This window comes from Chamaea fasciata, unplaced genomic scaffold (genome assembly GCF_029207755.1).
Source record: "Chamaea fasciata isolate MVZ Bird 193981 ecotype frontalis unplaced genomic scaffold, bChaFas1.0.hap1 SCAF_2, whole genome shotgun sequence".
NCBI classification, from domain to species: Eukaryota; Metazoa; Chordata; class Aves; order Passeriformes; family Sylviidae; genus Chamaea; species Chamaea fasciata.
This window is the reverse complement of record NW_027094087.1, coordinates 89853100-89875311: the sequence shown is the minus strand read 5'-3', so window position 1 is coordinate 89875311 and position 22212 is coordinate 89853100. Positions and strand designations below refer to the sequence as shown.

At 41.5% G+C, this 22212-nt stretch overlaps 1 protein-coding gene across 1 annotated transcript in view; it reads right to left on the bottom strand.

Moving 5' to 3' along the window:
• Window positions 1–1510: 1510 nt before the first annotated feature.
• The window catches only part of GAS6 (growth arrest specific 6), a 40179-nt gene continuing 19477 nt past the window's right edge, over window positions 1511–22212 (bottom strand). The window contains exons 5-15 of the mRNA XM_066176710.1: window positions 21514–21636; window positions 19770–19889; window positions 17627–17752; window positions 16271–16392; window positions 16038–16156; window positions 15456–15645; window positions 9901–10065; window positions 8236–8404; window positions 6495–6667; window positions 5476–5701; window positions 1511–2089 (exon numbers count right to left, since the gene is read on the bottom strand). Of these exons, the coding sequence (XP_066032807.1) occupies window positions 1938–2089; window positions 5476–5701; window positions 6495–6667; window positions 8236–8404; window positions 9901–10065; window positions 15456–15645; window positions 16038–16156; window positions 16271–16392; window positions 17627–17752; window positions 19770–19889; window positions 21514–21636 (1685 nt within the window). The 3' untranslated portion in view covers window positions 1511–1937. The remainder of the gene's footprint in view (window positions 2090–5475; window positions 5702–6494; window positions 6668–8235; window positions 8405–9900; window positions 10066–15455; window positions 15646–16037; window positions 16157–16270; window positions 16393–17626; window positions 17753–19769; window positions 19890–21513; window positions 21637–22212) is intronic.

Here is a 22212-nt window from a genome sequence, read left to right as displayed (position 1 = left end):
ATAAAAATAAAACACTGCAGTGTGGACATTATATTAAACAGAATATCTTCAGGATTTCCAGCTCTTACTGAAGATGCTAATGTTTCTCTTGGGTTGAAGCAAGTGACTAATTTTTCTTGGATACTCCATCAATCACAAATTGATCCAGAGTCATCAGCTGTAATATAAAGCACTTTCAGGAACAAGGTGGTTTCCCTTGCTCAACTAAAAAAAAGCAAAAACATAGAACTACTCCTGGGTTTTCCTATGCATGCACAGTCTGCAAGTAAGTTATTACTGTCTAGTGGGAAATTTCCTTTCAAACTTGTGTCTGGTCAGATCTGACAGTAGATCCTTCTTCAAGTATAAATGAGTAGGTTGGTTGAAAGTGATAAAATTCTGTTCTTTTCTGCCCTATTGCATTACTGCTGATTGATTTGCTCATGATAAGATGCCATGTCTAATGGCTAATAGAGTACCTTCTTCTTCTTTGCTAAATAAAGCAGGGATCATTGCCAGAAAATGTGCTTGGAATAGTCTTCCCCTTCTTTTCTCTTTTCTTCTGGGACAGTTGTATCTTCACAGTTCGGGCACAGATGCTGCCACACATGAGGATTATTAGACTAACGTGTCATCTCCTTATCTGCTTAGGGAAATTGTAACATGACTGGCCAAGATTAATTTATAATAGATCTTGTAGAATTGGACGTTTTTCATGCTAATCCTCTGAAGGATGGTGTAACTTTAGCCACCCAGTACTTGGAATTTGCACTACAGCATACTGCAAGATTACTCAGTTTATTAATTTGATGCAAAACAAGGACCAAATAAGATTTAAGTGACTCAAGACAGGCTAGGCAAAGCCTGTCCCAACTTTAGAAGGATAGCTGAAAAGCTGAACACACTTTATGGCTCTAAAACCTTTCCTGCATAAACCTCCACGGATATTCTCACCTCATGCAGTTCAGCCTGGCTAACTCTCACAGCTCAAACCTCTCTCTTCCCAGTAGGCTCACAGTGAATGAGGTGGCCCAAAAATGCAGCAGCAAAAATATATCATCACCAGATAATATTCTCCAATTCTCAACACCTCATCATTTTCTCCAGCAGCTATTGACACACAAGCCGTATGGCTTTCAAGTTACTGAGTCTTCTAAATGTTTCCTGCTGACCCAACTTCATTTTCCATTTTCTGTTGACCAAGAGTTTCTCTAAAGGTCACAACTGAGTCTTCTTTCTGTAGTACCAGAAAGAGAAATTCTAGCAATAAGAATAGTAGCCACCATTTGCTCTGCAGCTGAGAAGACATGAAATACTGATGTAAGCATATGAACCTCCAACCTCAAAAAAAATTTTAAAAACCCCTCAAAAAACAACAACCCCAAAAAACCCCACCAACCCTCCCCCCCCCCAACAAATAAAAAAACCCAGCCCTTCCCTCTCCCCCCACCCAGTGTAACCTCCACATCAGGCATAATCTGAGTAACTGTCTCCAAATAACAGAATACAGAATAATCTCAGTACAGGTAAATTAAAAACTTGTATGTAAATATTTTATTCTCTCATATTTTGCAAATCAGAAAGCAGTGTTTGGTAATAAAAAATAATACAGAATTATTATTTTTCTTCCAGTCCACACTCATATTTTACCAGGTTTTCCACATTACAGATGAAACTGTCTCTTACAGTTTTAAGATAGTATTCACTTTCAGTATATTCTGTACTTTTGACTTAATATTAGTCTTCTGAACTATTTACAAATATATTACAACCTTTAAACCTCAAAGCAAAGAGTATTTCAATAATCAATCTGACATAAGGATCAGTAGCTTCTACATAACTTCAGTGTTTAAGAGAAACTATACACGCAGTGCGGTAGATCTGAATAATTTATATCTTTTAAAAAAAGAAAAGCACTGAAAGTTTCTGAGTATAAAACTTTCGCATTGCAGTGGTACCTACTGACCCTCCTGGACTGGAGGGCAGGAATGTGAGGTGATGTCACTGTGCTTGTAGAGAGCCTCATCTAAGTCCAGTGCTGTGTTGCTCAGCTTGAGGGTCATACAGCCGTGGAAGGACGCGGTGACCGGAGTGGAAGTGACAGGAACATCTGTCAGAAAGGGGAGATAAATATCTGTGACAGCTGTTTTTAAATAAATACCTGCCCTACCTAGGCTCAGATGGCTCTTCAGTGAATTCAAGCTCACCTCTTTCCATGCTAGGGTTTCTACCTCCCCCTGCCCTCTCGCCAGAAGGCAAGAGCACAATCCCAGACGTGAGGAAAACACCATCTGTTCTGGTGCACAAAAGCCCTTTGCCCAGGCTGAACCCTTCCTCAGCTGCTCTGTGTGTCTGCAAGGCCTCCAGTCATGGTGAAACCATGAAACCTCGTGCTGCACATCAGCAAGGCTTCACTGCAGTGGCACAATGTATTCACACAGCCCCATGTTTTCCCCCCTCCATCTCTCAACCCTCTGTTTTGTTATTGGTGGAGATGTTAGACCTTCCCCTAAAGCTCTTTCTCTTCAAAATAGCTTCCAAAGTATTATAGGAAGAATTTTATGACAGGAAAGCACTTCCCATATGCAGCCTCTACCACTTGCTGGACTAATCTTTACCACAATTTTGCTGTGTATGAGCACAAGAAGGTTGCTGGCCTTCATCAGAAAGGTGCTGGAATGCATCAGTTGAATTGGTCAGACTAATGAGACTAATTTTTACTGTGGAGATCCTCAGTGATGTTCTTTTAATCAGTTTACAAGGGGCAGAAAACAGATGGCAAGGAAGGAGACACTAAGTACAATCCAATAGACCAGAGGAAATTAGTCAGTCTAACTACTAACTACTGTAATATCATATACACACCAACCGTAAACAAACAACAAACCCCCACACAGTAACATAACAACAAGAAAATCTACATGAGCTCTGTCCTCTACCTTTCCCCAAAGGTCATTAGTTTATTTACAACCCAAAGCTGAGCCAATCTAACTAGTTGTGCAATGGAAAATAATGAACGTCTCAAAGAATATTTAACTTCACAGTGATTCTGGTAGCTAAATAAATCACTTATCTTTACATCGAAGCAAGGACAACTTGAACAACAGGTTGTCCTGTTGACCCAAGATTATATGAAATTTAAAGTGTTCTGCTTGGAGATACGCAGGGCTGATGTGATCAGATACAGCTCAGACAGAATCTAGGACTGAGTGGGAGAGAGAACATTTGTGGGAGAGCTGTAAGCCACAAAGAAATACTATAAATCTCTTCAGCTTCCTGGGGAAGAAGTACCATTGCTTGGTAGTTGCTTTAATTAACGATGTTATCTATTTCCCATTCCTCCCCATTTACTTAAGTTTATCTGCAAAGGCTGCTTAAAGGAATGCAGCACCTCTGTTGTAATACCTCAGATGAATGTAAACTAAATTTTGAGTCAGAAGGAGTTGAAGTTGTGACTTAACAGCTTGAAGACTGATCTAAGGTGTCAAGCAGATTGCTGTTATATGTGCCACAGGGCTGACTGAAAGACAGTGTGGGCTTTCAGATGGATTTGTAAAGGATTAAATTTTTTTTTTTCTTTGTGTTGTAGTTGTAAATCATGTGAAATATTTCATTTTCTATTAGGACTAGAAATGGATCTGTCTGAAATGTCGCCATGTAAAGATTTGGAAACCTAGTTTAAAGGTTCAATCACTTGGTGGAATGCATATTTTCTGAAAAATCACCCATGCATCACATAAATTACATAATTTAGGATTTACCAGAACTGAAAAGCCTATGGAAAATGTAATAAATACATGTCTACGTGTTCCCTCTTATCTGTTGCAACTCTAAGTAATATCTCTTCCACATCTGCCACATTGGCTGTGCTTAGGATCAGACTTATTTGAATCCAGAATTCTTTCTTTATTTGTGGCAAATGGAATAAAGACGTGAAGTTTGACCACTATACTGTTTTTTCCACAGGGCATGGAAGCACGGAAAAACCAAAAACTACGGAAATGTTTTCAAAATCTGAATGAGCCAAACTTAGATCTGACCATTTGGTATTGTTACTTAACCCAGAGTGATTAATCCAACTGAAGTGCTGAAATGTTTATTTATTTGGCAAATGACAGGGTTTCTCATGCAAATGCTGGGTTCCTCTCAATGGCAAAAGCAGAGTGCTGGCAGCAATTCTCGTTGCTAAGCACAACAGATCAAAGGGGGGGCAGTAGCTAAACCCACAGCAGCCAGCTGAGTCTGAGCTGCCACAGCCACGGTATCTCACACTTGGTTCTGGCAAATTAAAACCAGTGCTGCACCCAGCACAGGTAGTCTAAGCAAACCACAGAGAACTTGGGACAGTGACAGAATGGGATGATTTTCTGAGCTGTGGAAGTCTCTGCTGTGCATCTGAGGGCTACTTAAAAGAAAGCAGGCAACCTCTCTTGCCTGTGCAATGGCCAGCTTAGATTCAATCTGAGACTGGAAAACGCCACGTTTGGGATTTCAGCCTTGTTCCTGCCTGTGTGTGAACGTCCCACAGTATGTGGCCTCCCCCTTTCAGGTGTGACTGGGAGCCATTTGCATCATCAGCATAAAACTTCTGTAAACTCTTCCTCATGGTGGAGACAGCTGCACCATGTGTCCTAGTACCTGTGGGACCTCAGCCACCCTGTTCCAGCCCGATTGCTTCAGCATCTACCAAGAGGCCAACGTTTGTACCTCTCCCTTGCTTGGGCAAGTAAGGGCAAGATTTTCTTTAGCTGCTGGCATCATGTGCATCAGAGACATAAGTGTTCCTTTAATAGCTATTCCTCAGCAGAAGGGACTGATAAACCTGTTCAGGCAGAACAAGAAACAAACTCCCAAACCTGGCCAAAATTCATGATTCAGATGAGTTTGATCTTACAGGTTCAGAAGAGAGGAGCAAACTGACCTCCCAGAAAAAACCCTGTTGTTGCTGAAATCCAGAGAAACTATAAAAGGTGTTAACCCCTTTGTTGTGCCCTACATACCCTCTGCTTGGGAGGCAGACAGTTAGCTATGTTGTGCTGTGATCAGTTCAAAGAGAGCACCAGCCAGAGAGAATCACCACACTGGGGTTCCCAAGTTTCAGGCAAAACAACTTGAGGCCCTAGTACTCCCCTCAAATTGCTCCCATGGGTTCACTACATTAATGAAGCACTGTAGGAACCTTCAGTCCAGCTCCAGTGGATTTTACCAGGTTTGAGATAATAACCCAATTTACAGCAATCCTTCAGATTAAATCATTCCTACCGTTGAACAAAAAAACCTACTCTTTCTATTTTTGCCTCCAGCTGCCCTCAGAAGGACACAATCATTCAAGGAAAACGCAACCCCAGATTCATTATGTTCCTGCATTGCAGACAAAGCCTGCTCAAGCAGAAACAGAAGGAGTCTCACAGCTTGAACAGAAAGAGTCTTCCTAACTCCCAGTTGAGCAAGGTGAGTTGGAAGTCTGTGGTCCATGGTACAAAACTGGAGGCTCACCTGGCAATCCTCCCACGTATGTCTTCGTTGACTGCAAAGAGCTTTCCAAGATGGACAGACTGTCCTCCAACTCAGAGAAGCTTAGTTCACTCTCTCCTGCTACCCCATCTACCCTCAGGGATAAGTGATCTTTATTGAGGAGAATGTCTACAGAGTGTTCCTTCTTATCACACAGATTTATCGCCAGTCTGGACACAACTGTGTTCTCCAAGGCCACGATGACAAACTGAACAGCAGGAGAAAGAAAGAAAAACAGGCAGTAAGCAGAAAAATACCTAGCTACACTTCCCCAGTACCAGGATGAGCCCAATGTGCCCCTTATTACAAACATTTTGCAGAGCCTCCAGAGAATTAGGCTTATAACTATTGTTGACTGTGTTCTGAGCTCATTTGCATAGATGAAAAACCAATGAATCAGTGGAACTAATTCTTGAAACCATGTTTTCTCAGACAGAGTTCTTAGTGGGCCTTGCAGAAGCCATTATATTGCACTGGAACCAAACCAACTGGAGGCGCTGTACTATAAATGAAAATTGGCTCATGGGATTTAGTGAAATCCTCCCTGGTTTACCCTTGTGGAAAGCCAGAATCAAGCCCTTTGTTATGAATGCCATTAAATAGTAGCTTCAACACTCCACCATAACTGGCCTTTCCCAGCACCTTTCCCACACCTAAAGCCTGTTTCTTGGCGACTTTGGGGCAGTTACTGATAAGTGAGAATGGAAATCCCTGGTTTATGGCACTAAACAGTTTCTGTGCCAGAAAAATAAAATATGCCTTCATTCAAGATAGCAATTCTATCTTTTATCTTGGCCACACTTGCCAAGAGCTCCCCATTAGCATCTGACACACACCTGCAAGAGCCAGAGCTTCAGGCAAGTACTGTTGTTTCAGACCATGCACTGAACAGGTGGGACAAATAATGAGGCAGGCAGCAAACCTGACAACTGTTTCTAAAATTGACTTCCAGTTACCAGGAAAAAGCAAGGAAAGAACTCTATAAAAATACTTGTTTGTACCTGTTGCTTCAGTTTCTTTGTGGAGTGATAGTCAATCAGAGATAGTGATAAAGGGACAGATGCTTCTTCTGTAACAAGGGCAAACAGCACACCAGTATCTGTTGCTGGTTTAATTACAGCATTTACTTCAATTTCCCAGTTTGTCTTGGTTTCATTTCCAGAAGAAGGTTGCACTGCAGAAAAAGAAATTCATAGGACAATGTGTCAAATAGGTAAGCTGTTCAATTTCTCCCTGGAGAAGAGCATAGGCAGATGAGCATCTGGAGGGACTGTCACATTTTTTTATTAAAAAAAAAAAAAAAATCCAAAGCACCTCAACACAAAATTGGACAATAAAATGGCACCAGTTTCCTCTGGCATTTTTATCACAAGGAGTTAGTAAAATTCAGATGGTTGCCAGTCTGACACATTCAAAGAACTGCTGCAAGATAGGTCAATCAAAAACCAATTTTTGAACCAGTTTGCCCAAAGATCGTTGAGAAGTCTAAGTTGAAATTTGACACACAGGAAACATTTCTATGAAAGGCTGTATTAAACTCAAAAATTGTATAAGCATACCACACTTATCACCTACTCAAACTCTTCCTGATCACCAGTCTCTCAGAAGTGTGACATGTTTTATTTCAGCTGTTGAACTCTAAATTAAACTTTCTGGTGTCTTCTTACTGCCTCAGTGCCCTTATAATTTAAAAGGTAATGCAGGCTGCAAAAAAAGATCTCGATCCTTCTCCTGCAAACTTTCTTCACAGGAGTATTAGCTTTGCTAGTTCACCACATCTTGAAATACAATAATCCATTCTTTATAAACCTTACCGCTGCAAAGAAAAAAAAAAAAAAGAAAAAAAAAAAAAAGAAGAGAGAGAGAGGGAAAATAATTGTTTGAAAAAAAAATAGAGGTGCTGAAGCCTTGGTTGAGTCCTGTCATCTGCACTTCACCTGCACTTTCGATGCTGTCTTGTCTTTAGTTTGCAACTTTTGAATCCATGTGCTAAGTAATATGATAGACACCTGCAACTCCCTAATTTACCATGGCACAGCAGAAAAGTCCACATAACACTGAACAGATGGCTCCTGCAGAGCAGGACTTACACACCACACTGAAATAAATGGTAAGCATTTGTGTGGGTTCAGAAATGCTGATAGTTGATTACACAGATAAGCAAACACAATAATCTAGAACAATAAAAGGTGCCTTTCTGAGTGCTACACTAGTATGGGCAAGTTTGACCTGAAACCTGTTATTACTGTATGCCAATTTCATTGGCTTCTATCAGAGATATGCTTAGTGCATTTGTCTCAAGTGTAAGTATTGATACCCCATGATTAAAAGTGAATCAAAGTCAATAGACAATTATAATTTTTCTGTCTATCATAACCTCAAGATACAGCAGTATGGCTTGCAGGCCTCCCTGTTAAGCAGGAAAAAATGGTAAGGACTGGAAGCACCTAAGCTGCTGACAGAGAGATGTAAAGCCTCTAAGGCTGAGGATGAGCAGGAGCCAATCTGGGTGTGAAATGTATTACTGGAGTTACACAGAGAGAACCTAATCCATGCTGGGCATATTTGCACTGGCTCACACTATCATATACGGGCCTTCCTTCACTAAGAACCACAAGTTTAGTCTTTTCTACATCAAACAACAGTGAGTCTGGCATACATCTAAGTTTTACACTGTTCATTAACCAGGTATGGTTAATGGCAGGACAACAGGTCAGAAATAAAAAATCCCAGCCTACTTACTGTAAGTCAGATTAAACACAGCAAAACCTCGGCCAGGATAGAAAGACCCTCGTCCTGCTACAGCAAAGCACTGCATCTTTTCATTCATCTTTATGGTCTCCTGGATAGAGGTGTCCTCCCCATTCAGCCAGTTCCACGCCCGCATGCAACCATCCAGCCGAGGGTTTATCTAGGAAGATAAAGCAGTATCTTATGCCTCAAACTACTGTTCAGTGAAGAGGAATTGTGTGCAAAGGAATACTGAGTTATATTATGATATTAGGCAGTAGAAATTATTTTGACGTGTTACGCACATGCAAACCAATAGGCGGCAATCCCAATCCTGCAACCCCAAGCAAGTAAGTGCTCAATATTTCCCTAGGAAACTCCCCTGAGCTCAGCTTGACTTCACAGGCCAGAAGGGCACTTGCAGGTGCTGATTTGGTTGTATTGATTCTGTAAGCTCCTCTATATGTTGCCCATCATCAGTACCATTTATTTCTACAGCTCTGTAGCCAAAGCTCTGTAATTCTGCATTGCAAATGCTGGAGGCTGACTTAAGACTGAAAATCCCAATCCTTTTTGTTATTGCAAACAGCCAGCATGACACACGCGACACACATTGGAGCTGATGATGGTATCAATTGTTGGATTCTGGCTCAAGGAGGGCTGCCTGGCCCAGAAGACTAGCACACCACTCTGTACGCACCTTACTCCTTCCAGCTTTTAGTTAGGCTATCCTGTACCAAACATGAGGTACAGGATTAAAATGTGAATCACTGTGCAAAGAGAAGGCTCCTTGCAAATCCTCTAAATCAGCACCACTACCCCCAATTAACCGAAGAAGAGAGACAATTAAGTGTCTGAGCCAGGATAAAAACCTGAGGAGTTTCTGGCTCTGAATCCTAGATTCTGACTACACCCTAAGCTTACTGGCCCCGAATGATTTTTTGTGAGGCACAGGAGCTGTGAGGCTCAACTGCTGCACTCTTAGTCATAGAGCCACAAGCTTGTCACCTCATTTAGGAATAAACAGATGCAAATTTGGATTTCAAGGTAGTGAACTCTGCTTGTGGTGGACATTCAAACCAGCCTGAGCAGCAGCTGTTCCAGAAACACAGCAATCATCCAGTCTCACCCAAGGAATGCCTTAACTTTTATTTATATGCTGTATCTACTTCAATTAGGAGCAAATGAAGAAAAATAGGCTTCTGTTTTCCCTTGGGTCTCACTAAACTGAAACAGTAAACTGTGATACATGAAGCACAAACTTTGGTTGCAACACAAAACGTGCCCTTGATGTTGGTTCCAGACCTAGTAAACACAGTGGCACCCTCACACAGCAATGTGCCCACCAACCCATCCCCTAGGCCACTCATGCTCTCCAAACCAGCATGACCACTGTGAATTTTGTCATATGCTCCAGTTTTGCTGTGCCCTAATTCTGCAGGTGGCATATATCTCATCCAAACCTACCAATCAAAAAAAATCTGGAGTCTCAACTTCGCTACGTGCTTAGGCTCCTGCTATTGTCAAAGGACAGAAAGCTGTATCCAGAAGGTGATAATTCCACCTGTTTCAGGGCAGGTTGAACTGCTCTCAGGAAGGACTTACATTACCCCAGGAGAAAATGAAATCAAGCCCTTCAACCATGCAAAGGAACACAAGCATTTATGCTATACTTACCGGTAGAATAAGGTCCTTTGTTTTGAAAGGAATGCCTCCTACTGTCAAATTCAGCTGATACACTCCCTTGTCTAGAGTGAACAGGTCCCCTGAGACAGCTATTTTCATAACTGCATCCCTGTTGACCTTTATAATCAAATTTCTTTCAAGTTCCTCAACAGAGATCTGAAAAAGTAAAATTCCAAATTGAACAATTCAGTATGAAAAGAACTCAGTATCTGCAGTCTCAGCTACAGGACAGATGCCAGTGAAATCCCCAAGATAAAGACATATTTTCAGACCCCAAACCTCTTTGTTCACCATTTAAGTTACATTCCACCTTGATATGTAGATCTACTCCAGAAAGCAGTATGTAATTACCCTTAATGCTGAAGACAGTCCATCTGCTTCAAAACAGCTACAGAAAAATGTGAGTGGGTTCAATACATGACTTTTGTAGGTTGCTTTATTCAAAATGTAAATGCAATAATGAGTTATTAATGAGAAGCTTCCTATTGCAACTGCACGGGAAAGGAAAAGCTGGAAGGACAAACAAGATGTCTTTTGTTGGATCAGTGTAAGATAACACAGAAACTTCCCAGACCCAGTGTTTGAATACTAACTTCTTCAAAAAGCACAACAGAAGATGTGATTTTTGAGAAGGTAATAAAAATGTGTAGTAGGCAATAACTTTTCTCTCAAAAAATCACCTGCAGGTTTTCCCTCCATGTCTCTGAAAAGCTACTTCTAGGAAGATTCTATTACCACTGAATTTTTTAAAAAAATTTCATCATTTTGATTATGAACAGACTGCACAGAGAAGCACTACAGAGCTTCTGTGAAGGGAGGGAAGGTGAAGCCCAAAGTTGATGCACCAGACTTCTGAACAGCAGCTGAGATTCTGCTGCCTTGGGACATGGGTCCTGCTACCACTGGGGTGTTCTGTGGCTGTAGCAGAAGAAAATCCCAATCTTCCTGTAGAGAAGACGAAAGGAACACATCTCTGCTATTTCATAATCTTCTTCCCACTCTATGACAGATACTCCACCTACTCACTCTTCATCCGTACAGCTCTTCCCTGGGACAGCCAGATGCTGCAGTGAGCTGCTCTACAGAACCAATTATCTATTTCAGAGGATGTTTAGACACGTCCTTCCCTGTCCCTGCTAGCGGGCCAGGTCCTGAGCATCTTTCTCTCTGCATTTTGACAAGCTGTCCTGAAACTGCTCTTATCAGCCATTCTGAGCTCTTGCTCTGTGTCTGTAACATAAAGGAAGGTTGAGCAGGTTTGTACCTGGGCACTCCCTTTGGATTGCAGTCTTCAGTGATGAAGATAAAGTGAATTTGATAGTAGAAAAGATTATTCACAGGCTTTCTTCTTCACATGAACATTTTTCTTCTCTTGTGGACTCCAGTGCAATCTGGTTTATATTGCTACCACACTGTTTACAGCTGGTGTGTTGCCCAGTGCCATATCCTACAGGACATTAATTTATTAGTCTGCAGCTTGCTTGTTTGAAGTAGCACCTACACTTCCAGACTGCATTCCATGGAGACACACGAGCCAGTCTCAAACAGGCTTTTTTTGGGTACTGGATGGTTGTAAAGCCCATCCAGTGTGTGGGAACACAAGCCCACAAGTCCTGGCAGCCACAGCCCAGCTGGCTGAGCTGCACAGGCTATGTAGCCAAAAACTCACACAGACACCTTTGCTCAGTGTGGTGGTCACCACTGCCCTAATGCTCAGGGCTATGGAGTGCCACAAGGAGCTGGCCCAGACCATCTCCCTGCTCCTGGCTGAGACACTGGCCAGACACAGAGCAAATAGGAATTGGGAAAAGCCAGCTGCAGGAGTGCCCATATGTGAAGAAATATGGCTACTTACAGGGCCACCAGAAATTCAGGGCTTTCTAAAATTTTATTAGATTGTACAGCAAGTAATTAAAAAAAAAAATCTGAGTTCTTAGCAGCATCTGATTTTTAACGTCAGCAAACCCAAATCAGTGTAGACTTCCATTAGAGAAGGGGTTAAACCCTGTGGGAATTCTCAACAAATTCCAGTTTAGGAAATTACATTCTGACTACTCTACAATGTCCTCAGGCTGTTTAAGCTCCCGCTTCTAATAGTCAAAGCTTAACAGCTGGTGCACCACCATCATATATAAACCAAAAGAAGAAGCATTCCTGTATTTAGCATCCTGCTCCAACTCCCTACTCTTGTGGCAAGGAGAAGCTATGTGCTGCCTGTCACCACAGCTTAGGGACATTCAAGAGGACACTTCTCACAGCTAACGGTTCCCATATGGTTAGCCATAAGGGCAGTCAGCTTTGTGTTTTGGATTCACGCCCTGGATAGCTCACAGCACATGGCCAGCCTGTGCACTGTCTGCTGAAAAGCAAGTGGACAGCACTGCAAAGGGACAGACCCATAGTCAGCTGCAGGGTTAAAACCAAATACTAATCTTGTGATTGCATAACTTTCAGCCCTGACATTTAACAGTGCAGGTAAGTTATTATTTTTGCTAACCAGACTGTGTCCTCAGAGCAGTACTAAACTGAGTACTGAAAATAAGACAAAATGATGACTGTTTTTGGAAATGCAAAACAAACAGAAGGCGAGTGCATTCTCTAGTATCGTAATTTCATATGTACCACTTCATCCAGCTGGATTACACACAAATAACCACATTAAAAGTCTTTCCTGAGGTTTGCCTGTTTGTGTTCTCAATGCTGTTTCAACGGTCATTTCAAAATATCTTAGGAAGAATTAACACCAGAGAAAATATCCAGGTAGAAATTCGGCCTAAAATTCTGAAAACGCTATCATATTTCCTTTAAAGTATGCAACTTTCGCTCAAGAGATGAGAACACTGCTGGTGCTTTTTCATATATTTTGCTTTTCAACACTCATTTTTTTTTCATCTGCTGGAAGTTAAATAGCACAATTGCTGTTTTCTCACAACCCATACAAAGTTCTCTTCAGTATCCAAAGTCCTCTGGTTAAGATCTAGCCAAAACTAAGGGCTTGATTCTGCGCATACTGAAGTCCAGACTAAAGCTCACAACTGTACTTGAGCCTCGACTGTGACATCTCAAGATTGTTGGGCTTGTGCTTCATGGAAAGAGAGGCTGTGAAGTACACACAAGTCCATGCTTAAAATTAAATGTGTGGCTACATGTTTTATAATAGGAGACAGTAAAAAGAAATCCTTAAACAGGATTTCCTAAATTAAAAACCATGCCAGAGAGAGAAAAATGGAGACATGCAGGAAGGAATAAAATGTAGGAACATATTTAGAGTTGTATCACTCAGCCATGTAGATTAAATTGTATTTAGAGGTGTGTGACACTAGATGTCAAGCAGAAGAGAGCCAAGTATCTCTAGGGTGAAAGCAAGAGATAAGAAAATACAGCAGAGAAAGGAGAAATCAACAAACCCCCAGCAAACCAGGCAAGGCCCCAGGTCTCAAAGGTGTAAACTATGAAGTCAAGAGACTAAAGGCTCCTTCCTCCTGCTGCCGTTCATCCGTGGGTAAATCCTTCTGCTTTGGGGCAGTATCAGCACTGCCCAGTTTCACTTGGGAGACAGTCACCAGAATTATGGCCATTGACCTGCTCCAGGCACAAATTGCTGTGCCAGCACTGCATGATGCTCTCTCCTCTACTCATGGCATACTATCCATGCCTCTGGCAGCTGTCCAGCCCCGCTCAGCCCACATGCAGGGCAGCACCCCTGGCAGCAGGGACACCTCTGCCCCCACCCCATCTGTGTGGTTCCTGCCCACCTGCCCCACACAGCCCCCACAGCTTGGTCTGTACTGTCCAAAAAAGGCTTGGGGAAGGATTTCTGGGGAATTTACACAATCCCTCAGAAAATGCGCAGGGTGCAATGCTGCAGCCACTCAGCCGGGCAATTTCTTGGTTAGGATCATACCTGGTGATTAGAGCCCTGACCCTGATGGCTGGCAGGAGACATTTAATTCTTGCCTAAACACGACACTTTTATCATAGTGCCTTCTCTCCCTGAAGAAAGAAAACACACTTCAGCTGTGTCCCCTCAAAATAATATGGTAATGATCTCACAATGAAGTCTGGACTTAACAAATGTTAGCTCCTGTGTTAAACTAATTAACTTGGTAAGCACTGATTTTTGTGACTCCCAAGTCAGCCCAGTGGCATCCACTCTGCTTTTCATGTCTTCTGTCACCATCCTCTCTTTGCAGGCAATTACAATTGTCTTATTTCAAATTAGCAAAAAAACTCTTACCATAAAATTCAGCAAGAACTGTCTTGAAGCTACTCCTATATGTAAAGATACAGCATATCACACATTTTATCTAGAGCTTCACTGAACCTCTGCAGTTCATTTGGAATCTAAAATTGTTTGGCTGACATTAAAGGAACTGAACCAAATATCACCTCATCTGCTGGAAATATTATCAAATGCCAGTAGTGGATAGTGAATGTATTCAAGGATGTCTTCATTTACTAATTAGAAACAAAAACTTTCCCACCTTGCTTATTTCTTTAATGTATAATTTGGAGGTCTTAGATACTAAAAAATGTAAACCAGAAAATGATTCACAGTTACCAGTATCTGCATTTGTCTCATATGTGAGTTAGCTGAGAACCTCCCATCCACTCCCCAAGAGGAACATCAACTCAAAAGTTAAAAAGAACTAATTAAGTAAGAAAAAATGAGAGGAAAAGGCAGAAGTGAGAAAGCACGTATAAACTGCTCATCTAGTGTAGATCATACTGCAGGATGTTTTTCATGATCCTGGCACAAACAGCAACAACTGTAACACTCCCAAAATCACCAGTCGATGTTCTGTGTGAGAGTGCCAAGAAGAACATGAACCCTTACAATCCTCACAATCTCATGAGATTGCTGCGCTTCTGGTACCAATCAAAAGATGCTTTAGGGGTTACAGTGGTAGTGCTGGGTTGACAGTTGGACTTGACGATTTCAGAGATCTCTTCCAACCTTCCTTGGAATTCTATGATTCTATAATAGACCCCAATATCTTTACGAGAGAAAGTCTATTTTGTATATAAACAGATCTGAAGACTTTATAAAAAGTATAGTATAGCATAAGAGATTTGTCAAGGCCTCCGAAAATCTGAGGCCTGTGACTTAACAAATGAACGAATAAACAAAAGGAACCACACAGCTGCCCACACCAAACAGACTTGGAAACTTTCTTAAAAGAACAGATACAGAGTTCCTTCCCTCTTACTCACTTCCAGCCCTCAGTCAGATGGCATCTTCTTGAACTGATGTGAAGTCATCTTAGCCCTACTGCATCTCAAAGGCACTATTAGTGCAAGTGGTTGCTCTGGTTGTGCAAATTAGAGATGCAGTCTTTATTACAATGGATATAAAGTATAATTCAATTTATTAGGAAAAAATATCCCATTCTCACCTCAGAACGTATAACGCACTGACATGCATTGAATGGATTGATAGGTTGGAAAAGCATTTTGCCACAAATACATGAAGTCTCTCTGCACTTGAAGAGTACATCCCAAACAAGCCAAGAAGGGGTAAGGCCTGGGCAGGGGTCTGAGCTCACCGTTTGCCACATGCCATGGTTGATGAGGGGTCCAGTGCTGGTCACGCGGCCGATCCCGCTGTATTTCAGCTGCAGCTCCAGCCGTCCCTTGCGCAGAGCCAACACTATCCATGTGCTGTCTTGATGGCCTCCAGCAAAGAAAAGGATACCTTCAGGATCAAAGGTTCTAAAGTCGAACTCAGCCACAAGTCTGACCGCACAGGTGCCAAGAAATAAATTAGTTATGCAGAGTTCAAAAACCACAGAGTACTTTCCATACAGATAGCATCAATTCTAGCAGCTCTAAAGCTCTGTTAAATCATACTTGCTTTTAATGCACTCCTGAAAGCCTTAAGATGTGAATACAGCTTTTAAAACATCATCAAGAATAAAGAATAAAATACTATATTTCAGTAATTATCCTAGCAGCTCTGTGGTCAAGGCTGCCTTTCTTAATAACTGGTTTAGGTAACATTTAGCCTTACATGACCTCATAATCCAAGAAAATAATGAGGAATATAGGGTCAATTATTATTGTAACAACTCCCTTGCATGCATCAAAGCCAGTCAGAGCATTTTGCTGTCATTCTAAATTGCCCTCACCTTGTCAGTTGTTTCCTTTTGAAGCGCAGCCTGATAACAGGAGTGCCACTGAACATCCTCCCCAGGTGCAAGGATTTAACACTCCTTCCAACAGCAAAAGGCACACATGGTATGATGTTCTATAATCAAAACACATTTCTCAGTGCTTATTCTCCTCACACAGCAGAAAGAGAATCAGAGAGTGCTGTAAAGTAAAGGTCTGTTTGGAGTTACAGCAGTGAACACTGACATACCTCACATGTATTCATGTCCTGGGAAAGTTTCACTCCCCCTCTGCCATCACAATGGCAGGTGTAACTTCCTGGTGAGTTGACACAGGTCTGCTCACAGAGCTTTTCTTCGCATTCATCTATATCTACACAGGACCAGAGAAGAAGAGAGACAAAAACACTGAGTTTGTTTAAACACGGCAGAACTGAGGGATGGCCTGAAGTTGTGTCAGGGGAGGTTTAGGTTGGATATTTGAAATAGGTTTTTGGTCCAGAGGGTGATTGGGCACTGGAACAGGCTCCCCAGGGAAGCTGGTCACAGCACCAAGCCTGACAGAGTTCAAGAAGCGTTCGGACAATGGTCTTGGGCACATGGTGTGACTCTTGGGGATGGTGCTGTGCAGGGCTGAGAGTTGGACTCTATCCTTGGATCCTTGTGGGTCCTTTCCAACTCAGCTTATTCTGTGAAATCTATTTTCACAGACAGATTCCAGCTGCTCAAAGATACATAGCAAGTCAGTGGGAAGGCTGGAAGCAGAACTCAACTACTTGTCTGCTGGAGCAGAGCCCTAGGCTTCAACTTCTAGACAAGACTTCCTCCCTTCAGGCCCCTTCTGCTATGCCTGTACTGACTGGCTCCTGCTCCTTGCAGTCAGGGACTGCATATAAAACCTGAGTTTTTCATTCACTGTTTTCTTTTCTTTCTTTCTTCAGCTATTTTTTATCTTCTTCACAAACAAATGCAGGAAAGCAAACTGTGACAGCCCACAGGGATCTCTTCAGGCAGAGTTTAACACGTAATGCCCAACAGGACTGGTTGGAGTGTGATTTGAGTCATTACGTTAACTTAGACAAAAGGCAGGGAACAATGCTGCTTTTGGAATACTTTCAAAACTTACTCTGCTGAGAAAGCTTGTGGCAGTGTAGCCAGCAGAACTGTACATGGTTCCAGTACACATTAAGTTCCTAGTTCAGAGTAATACCACAAGACAGGTTTTGAAAAAAGAGCTACTGCTTTGTGACTTTTCTTGTCCCATGAAGAGAGACAGCAACATGCACAGGTGCTTCTGAGCTTTCACCAGATCTTGCACTTGTTAAAATTTCAAGAAATCTCACTGCTTTGGCTCATACAGCTTCATTCAAGCCATCAAAGATGACTGCAAACTCACTGAACTCAAAGGTGACAGCAAGCTTGATGAACTCAAAGGTGACCACAAACTGCAAACTCACTCCCAGCTAGGGAAAGAGAACAGAACTCCAGTGTGTAAGCACCATTTAAAAAGAAATAAAAAAAAGCTTTTACTGAAGCCTGAAACTAAATTTTTGGGGTTCCACAGATTTAAATGATATAATAAATGCTAGCATATTTCTTGACCTTACCCTGACAAGTTTTTCTCACATCATCGTACTTGTAGCCTGCATCGCAAAGACATTCATACGAGCTTATTAAATTTTTACAGTGAGCTTCTCCACAGATGTCTGCTGATGCTGTGCATTCATCTATGTCTGCAAAACAAGCAATTAAACAACACAACTTCAGAGAAGTATAATCACTTCACTGTTCACATGGAGTGAGCTTAGGGCAAGGAGATCCCTGTGTAATTTTGGAAATTGAAGTAACCAATATCTTTAAGAATCTACTTCTAGGTAACCCTAACTTCTAGGGTTAGCTAGCTATAAGAAGTGACTTTAGGCTTCAAAAATCAGTTGGACTTTTTTAGTTTAGGTCATAAACTGCTGTTGTAAAAAGCAATGCAAAGTAAACCAGGAGAAAAACTGTAAAACAAAGCAACTACCACAAAACCAAAAAGCCCCACTCTCCCCAGTCAGGGGGGCTGAAACTACAGGTTAAAAAAAGCAGCAGAAAGAAACTTAGGAGTGGCAGCATGAATTTTACCAAAACACTGAAGGAACACAGCCTGTGGCACTTCAGGGATTTCTGTCCTGTGTCCTCAGACAGGCAAAAAATACATTTTCATATATTCACAAAGCTAAGATCTAAATCTGCTGATCTGTAGTGGCAAAGGAAGATTGAAGGAGCCCAATTTTTCACAGAGAACAAATCATGCCAGAGAGATGTGGGGTTTTGCCATAAGGAAAGTCAATGAACTGGAACTGGAAGTATAAAAAAACCTGACTGTTTTCCTCACGTGGTAACTAATACCCTGCAGAATCCCAGTGTTGACAAAACATTTGCAGTATACCTAGAGTTTAATATTTACTTTTGCTTTCTAGTATGTGTTAAAACTACAATTACACATTACTCTTGTTGATTTTCCCATGTATGAGTGAACTGGCTGAGTACCCTGTGTAGCTTAGCCTACAAATCAAGATGAGGGAACTTTGTGTGTATGCCCATGATGGCATGAACAAACATAAAAATGTCAAAATGCAATGATAAATCTGAGCTATCAATAACCACACCTGACAGTAATCTCAGCAGCTGGAAGGTCACATGTTGAAGCTACAGAATGCTTATATAATAGTGCTCACAGGGCTCCAGGAGACAGTACTAGGGTATGGAACAAATGTACACAGGAAAACAAACATATGTGAGCCCCTCGCTGTCCATGCTGACTGGCACTAGAGGACAATTTAAAAGTGAAGTTGGCTCTTCTAAGTTGTTGCTCCCATTAGGAAGGGATACCAAGTAATCTATACAGCCATCACTTTTTAGAGTAGAAGTGACATAGAAACAAAATCTTGCTCTTTTTCTTTTTGCTGGCAGTATCAATAAGTTGTTCAGATCATGTATGCAAATTGTTTAGAAATATGTCATCACATCCATAAGAGATATATACCTGTTTTTTCAAAAGATGAACATAATTTTAACAACCACCTGCTGTTGAGTTATTGAGTCTGTCTCAGCATGCTGTTTCTTAACATTTTTAAAATCTCAGTTGCTTAAGTTTTGGTTATGTAAATTCACTCAGCAGTTTCAATCAGAAACTTCAGGTCCTCACTTTCTGTTCTCAGCTGGTATGTAAAATAGCTGCCAACCTTCACTAAGGCCTTTCTACACCTATTAATTTTGAGTTGCAGTGAATTTAGCCATCTGTATCTATCTGAATTCATTACCTGCTGCACACATCCAAATCTAAAAAAAAAAAAAATAAGAAACACACAAAAGAAAAACAAATGGCTCACATACTACAACACTGTGAGACTGGAAAGAATCATAACAACACATCTGGCCAGCGCTTCCTCCTCTCAATGTCAGGATATGAGGACTGATCAACTAAACCAATTTAGCACAATCCAAGCCACAAATCCTCTGTGAATCATGCCTGTGTTATGCTTTTGAGAGCATCATGGTCCAACTGCTGACAAGCCCAGGCATGTATACTGGCTGGAGGACCCAGCACAACCCCAGTGGAGTAAAGCTAAGAGGAGCTACCAGCAGGTTTCTGCTGGGATAGGGAGCAGACCAGGACTGCTCAGGGCAATCCAGCTCTCCTAAACACAGGCACAAGTCATGAAGTATCCCCCCCTGAAGCAAACTGAGAGTCCCAGCAAAGCTTACCTTCACATATTTTGCTGTCTTTAAGAGCATAACCACTGTAGCATGAGCACCGGTAGCTGCCTAGCTTGTTGAGGCAGAGCTGGTTACAGCCGCCGTTCTGCGTTCTGCATTCATCAATATCTACATCAAAAGAAAGTGTCACAGTCAGCCTTTCACATCTGTAAATAATCTACAGGGCGAGAGTGGAATAAGCATTGGGGAGGAGAAAGACCAAACAAGAAACTCTATTACAGATGCAACACAGTGATAGCAAAAAGCACACAAAGATTTCGTTCAAACACTTAATGCATATAAGCTCAAATTTATGTAACCTCCAAAAAAAAACCAACCAAGGGAGAGAGAAGGATCTGTAATTGAATAGTATCTCCTTCACAGCTCTGAGAATACATAAAAGTATCTTTAGTCACTGTGGAGGCAAAGTAGCTTGTCGGTAGGAGCAAACTAGTAATGTATTTTATATCATAACTAAGTACTAAAATCATGCTATGGCCAGTAAGTTCAGGGCAAAAGCTCTAAATAAAACAGGAACACTATATTGTTACTATTACACAACTCATGAGAACATAGGAAGTTCCAAGTTCACACCTGCTGAACATTGTGAGCCTAACTGTGCCCCACTGAAGTTGGCAGCAAAAGCCTGCAAAATCCAGGAGAGCCTGGGTTCCACCCTCAATCTACCCCACCTGCTCATTATGTCCTGCTTGTCTGTGGGACTCCAGAGTTAGCTGATGGGTAGAACAGTCAAGGCATTTTATTGGAAAATGAGAAAACATGCTTCAGACTGATCAGTGTCTGAGCTGTCAAAGCCAACTGGATACTGACTGGTCTGCTTTCTGAATTGATTAAACAAGATGCATGAGTGATCCTATAAACTCATCAAAGTATTTACATGAGAAGGAAAGGCTTGGATCTCCTGCTGTCTTGGTTGCCACAATTCTGGACTGGCTGGATATGATTTCTAGTCATTACTTACTATTGGCAAGCAAAAGAGCATTGGCCCTGACAAAAAGCCCTGCAGGCAAAAAACAAAACAAAACAAAACAAAAACCCAAACAAAACAAAAAAACAACAACAAAAAAAACCCAACAAAAAACCCCACAGAAACCAGAAAACAAGAGGAAGGAAGATAACTTGTAGAGAAAACTCTGTGGGCAGCTGGAAGTTCTTGCACAAATAGTTTCTGTCTGAAATTCTCTTTTGAGGCGATGGAAATACACCAATGGAATATGTGGAATTAATTGGACATGGAATAAAGTCCTACTAACGAGGAAGCTTTAACAGACTAATTTTATCAGTTTGTGTGTCATCAGACAGACCTCAGCTTGCTGACTGAAGGTCATTGCTCCCACTGCAGGGATGCTAGATGGGAAGATGGGCCAGCTTCTCTGGCTCTGCAGTCTGTGATCTGTTCCACCAGGGTTCACAGCAGCAGCTGATGCAGTACTGCTTGAAAAGCCACTACTACTCTCTTTCTGCTGCTGCTTTTAGAAGGGTGCAGCAGAAAACTGGAGAGTAACTTCCTGGATTACCTTGCCAAGACCAAGCTGAGCTCCATTAGAGTCATAAAAATGTTGATGTGAAAAAACTACCTGTTTCCCAGAAGGATAAAAACACAAACAGTGTGTAATCCAGGTTCAGTTCTGTGACTTTCGAATTGTGCAGCACAGTATCAGTGACCATTTCAGAATACAACAAAACCCAAAATATCTTTGCTAAAGAATAAAAGATAATGAAAGGAAATTACCTTTTTCACATTTTTTTCCCTGCCAGCCACGCTTGCATTCACAATAGAAATCCCCCTTGAGATCCTCGCATTTGATGGTCCCTTCTTCGTGACAAGGATTGGGAGAACATTGGTTTGGCAAATCTGATTTACACAAGGAATAAAAAAACCAAAACAAAACAGAACAATACATTGAAGTCATTGACGACCAGGTGTTTCACTCTCATTAGAAGATGGGAAGCTTAAACAGTATTGGGGAATCACTCAAAAATACTTGCACCTAGCAAAACTATAAGCTAATCCTTAGTGCTCACGTGCCAAACAAGCTGTGCCAGGAATTTTGCTAGAGCACATGCAGTGGAATTCACTTCATTGAAAAAGGGAGTGAGCTACCACCCCCATATCTGAAGGACACCTCATGGAGGAAACAACTCAAAGTAGCTTATTTTTCTACTCTAATTTTTGGGGAAAAAAAAAAAAAAAAAAAAAAAAGCAGTATCAACTAAAGTACTCAAGAAAGGATGGGCACTCTTTTCAATCACTTTTGGTAGCTCAACAGAGGATCTTACCAGGGCTGATATGTTTCTGGCTAACAAAAGTTTATAAATTGAATTTTTGTTAGATCTCCTCTATTACACTGAATGAAATTTAAAAAAGGAATACCCATCTATCAACAGCCAAGGAATAGCAAACCATTAATCCAGTTTACAAAGAGCACAA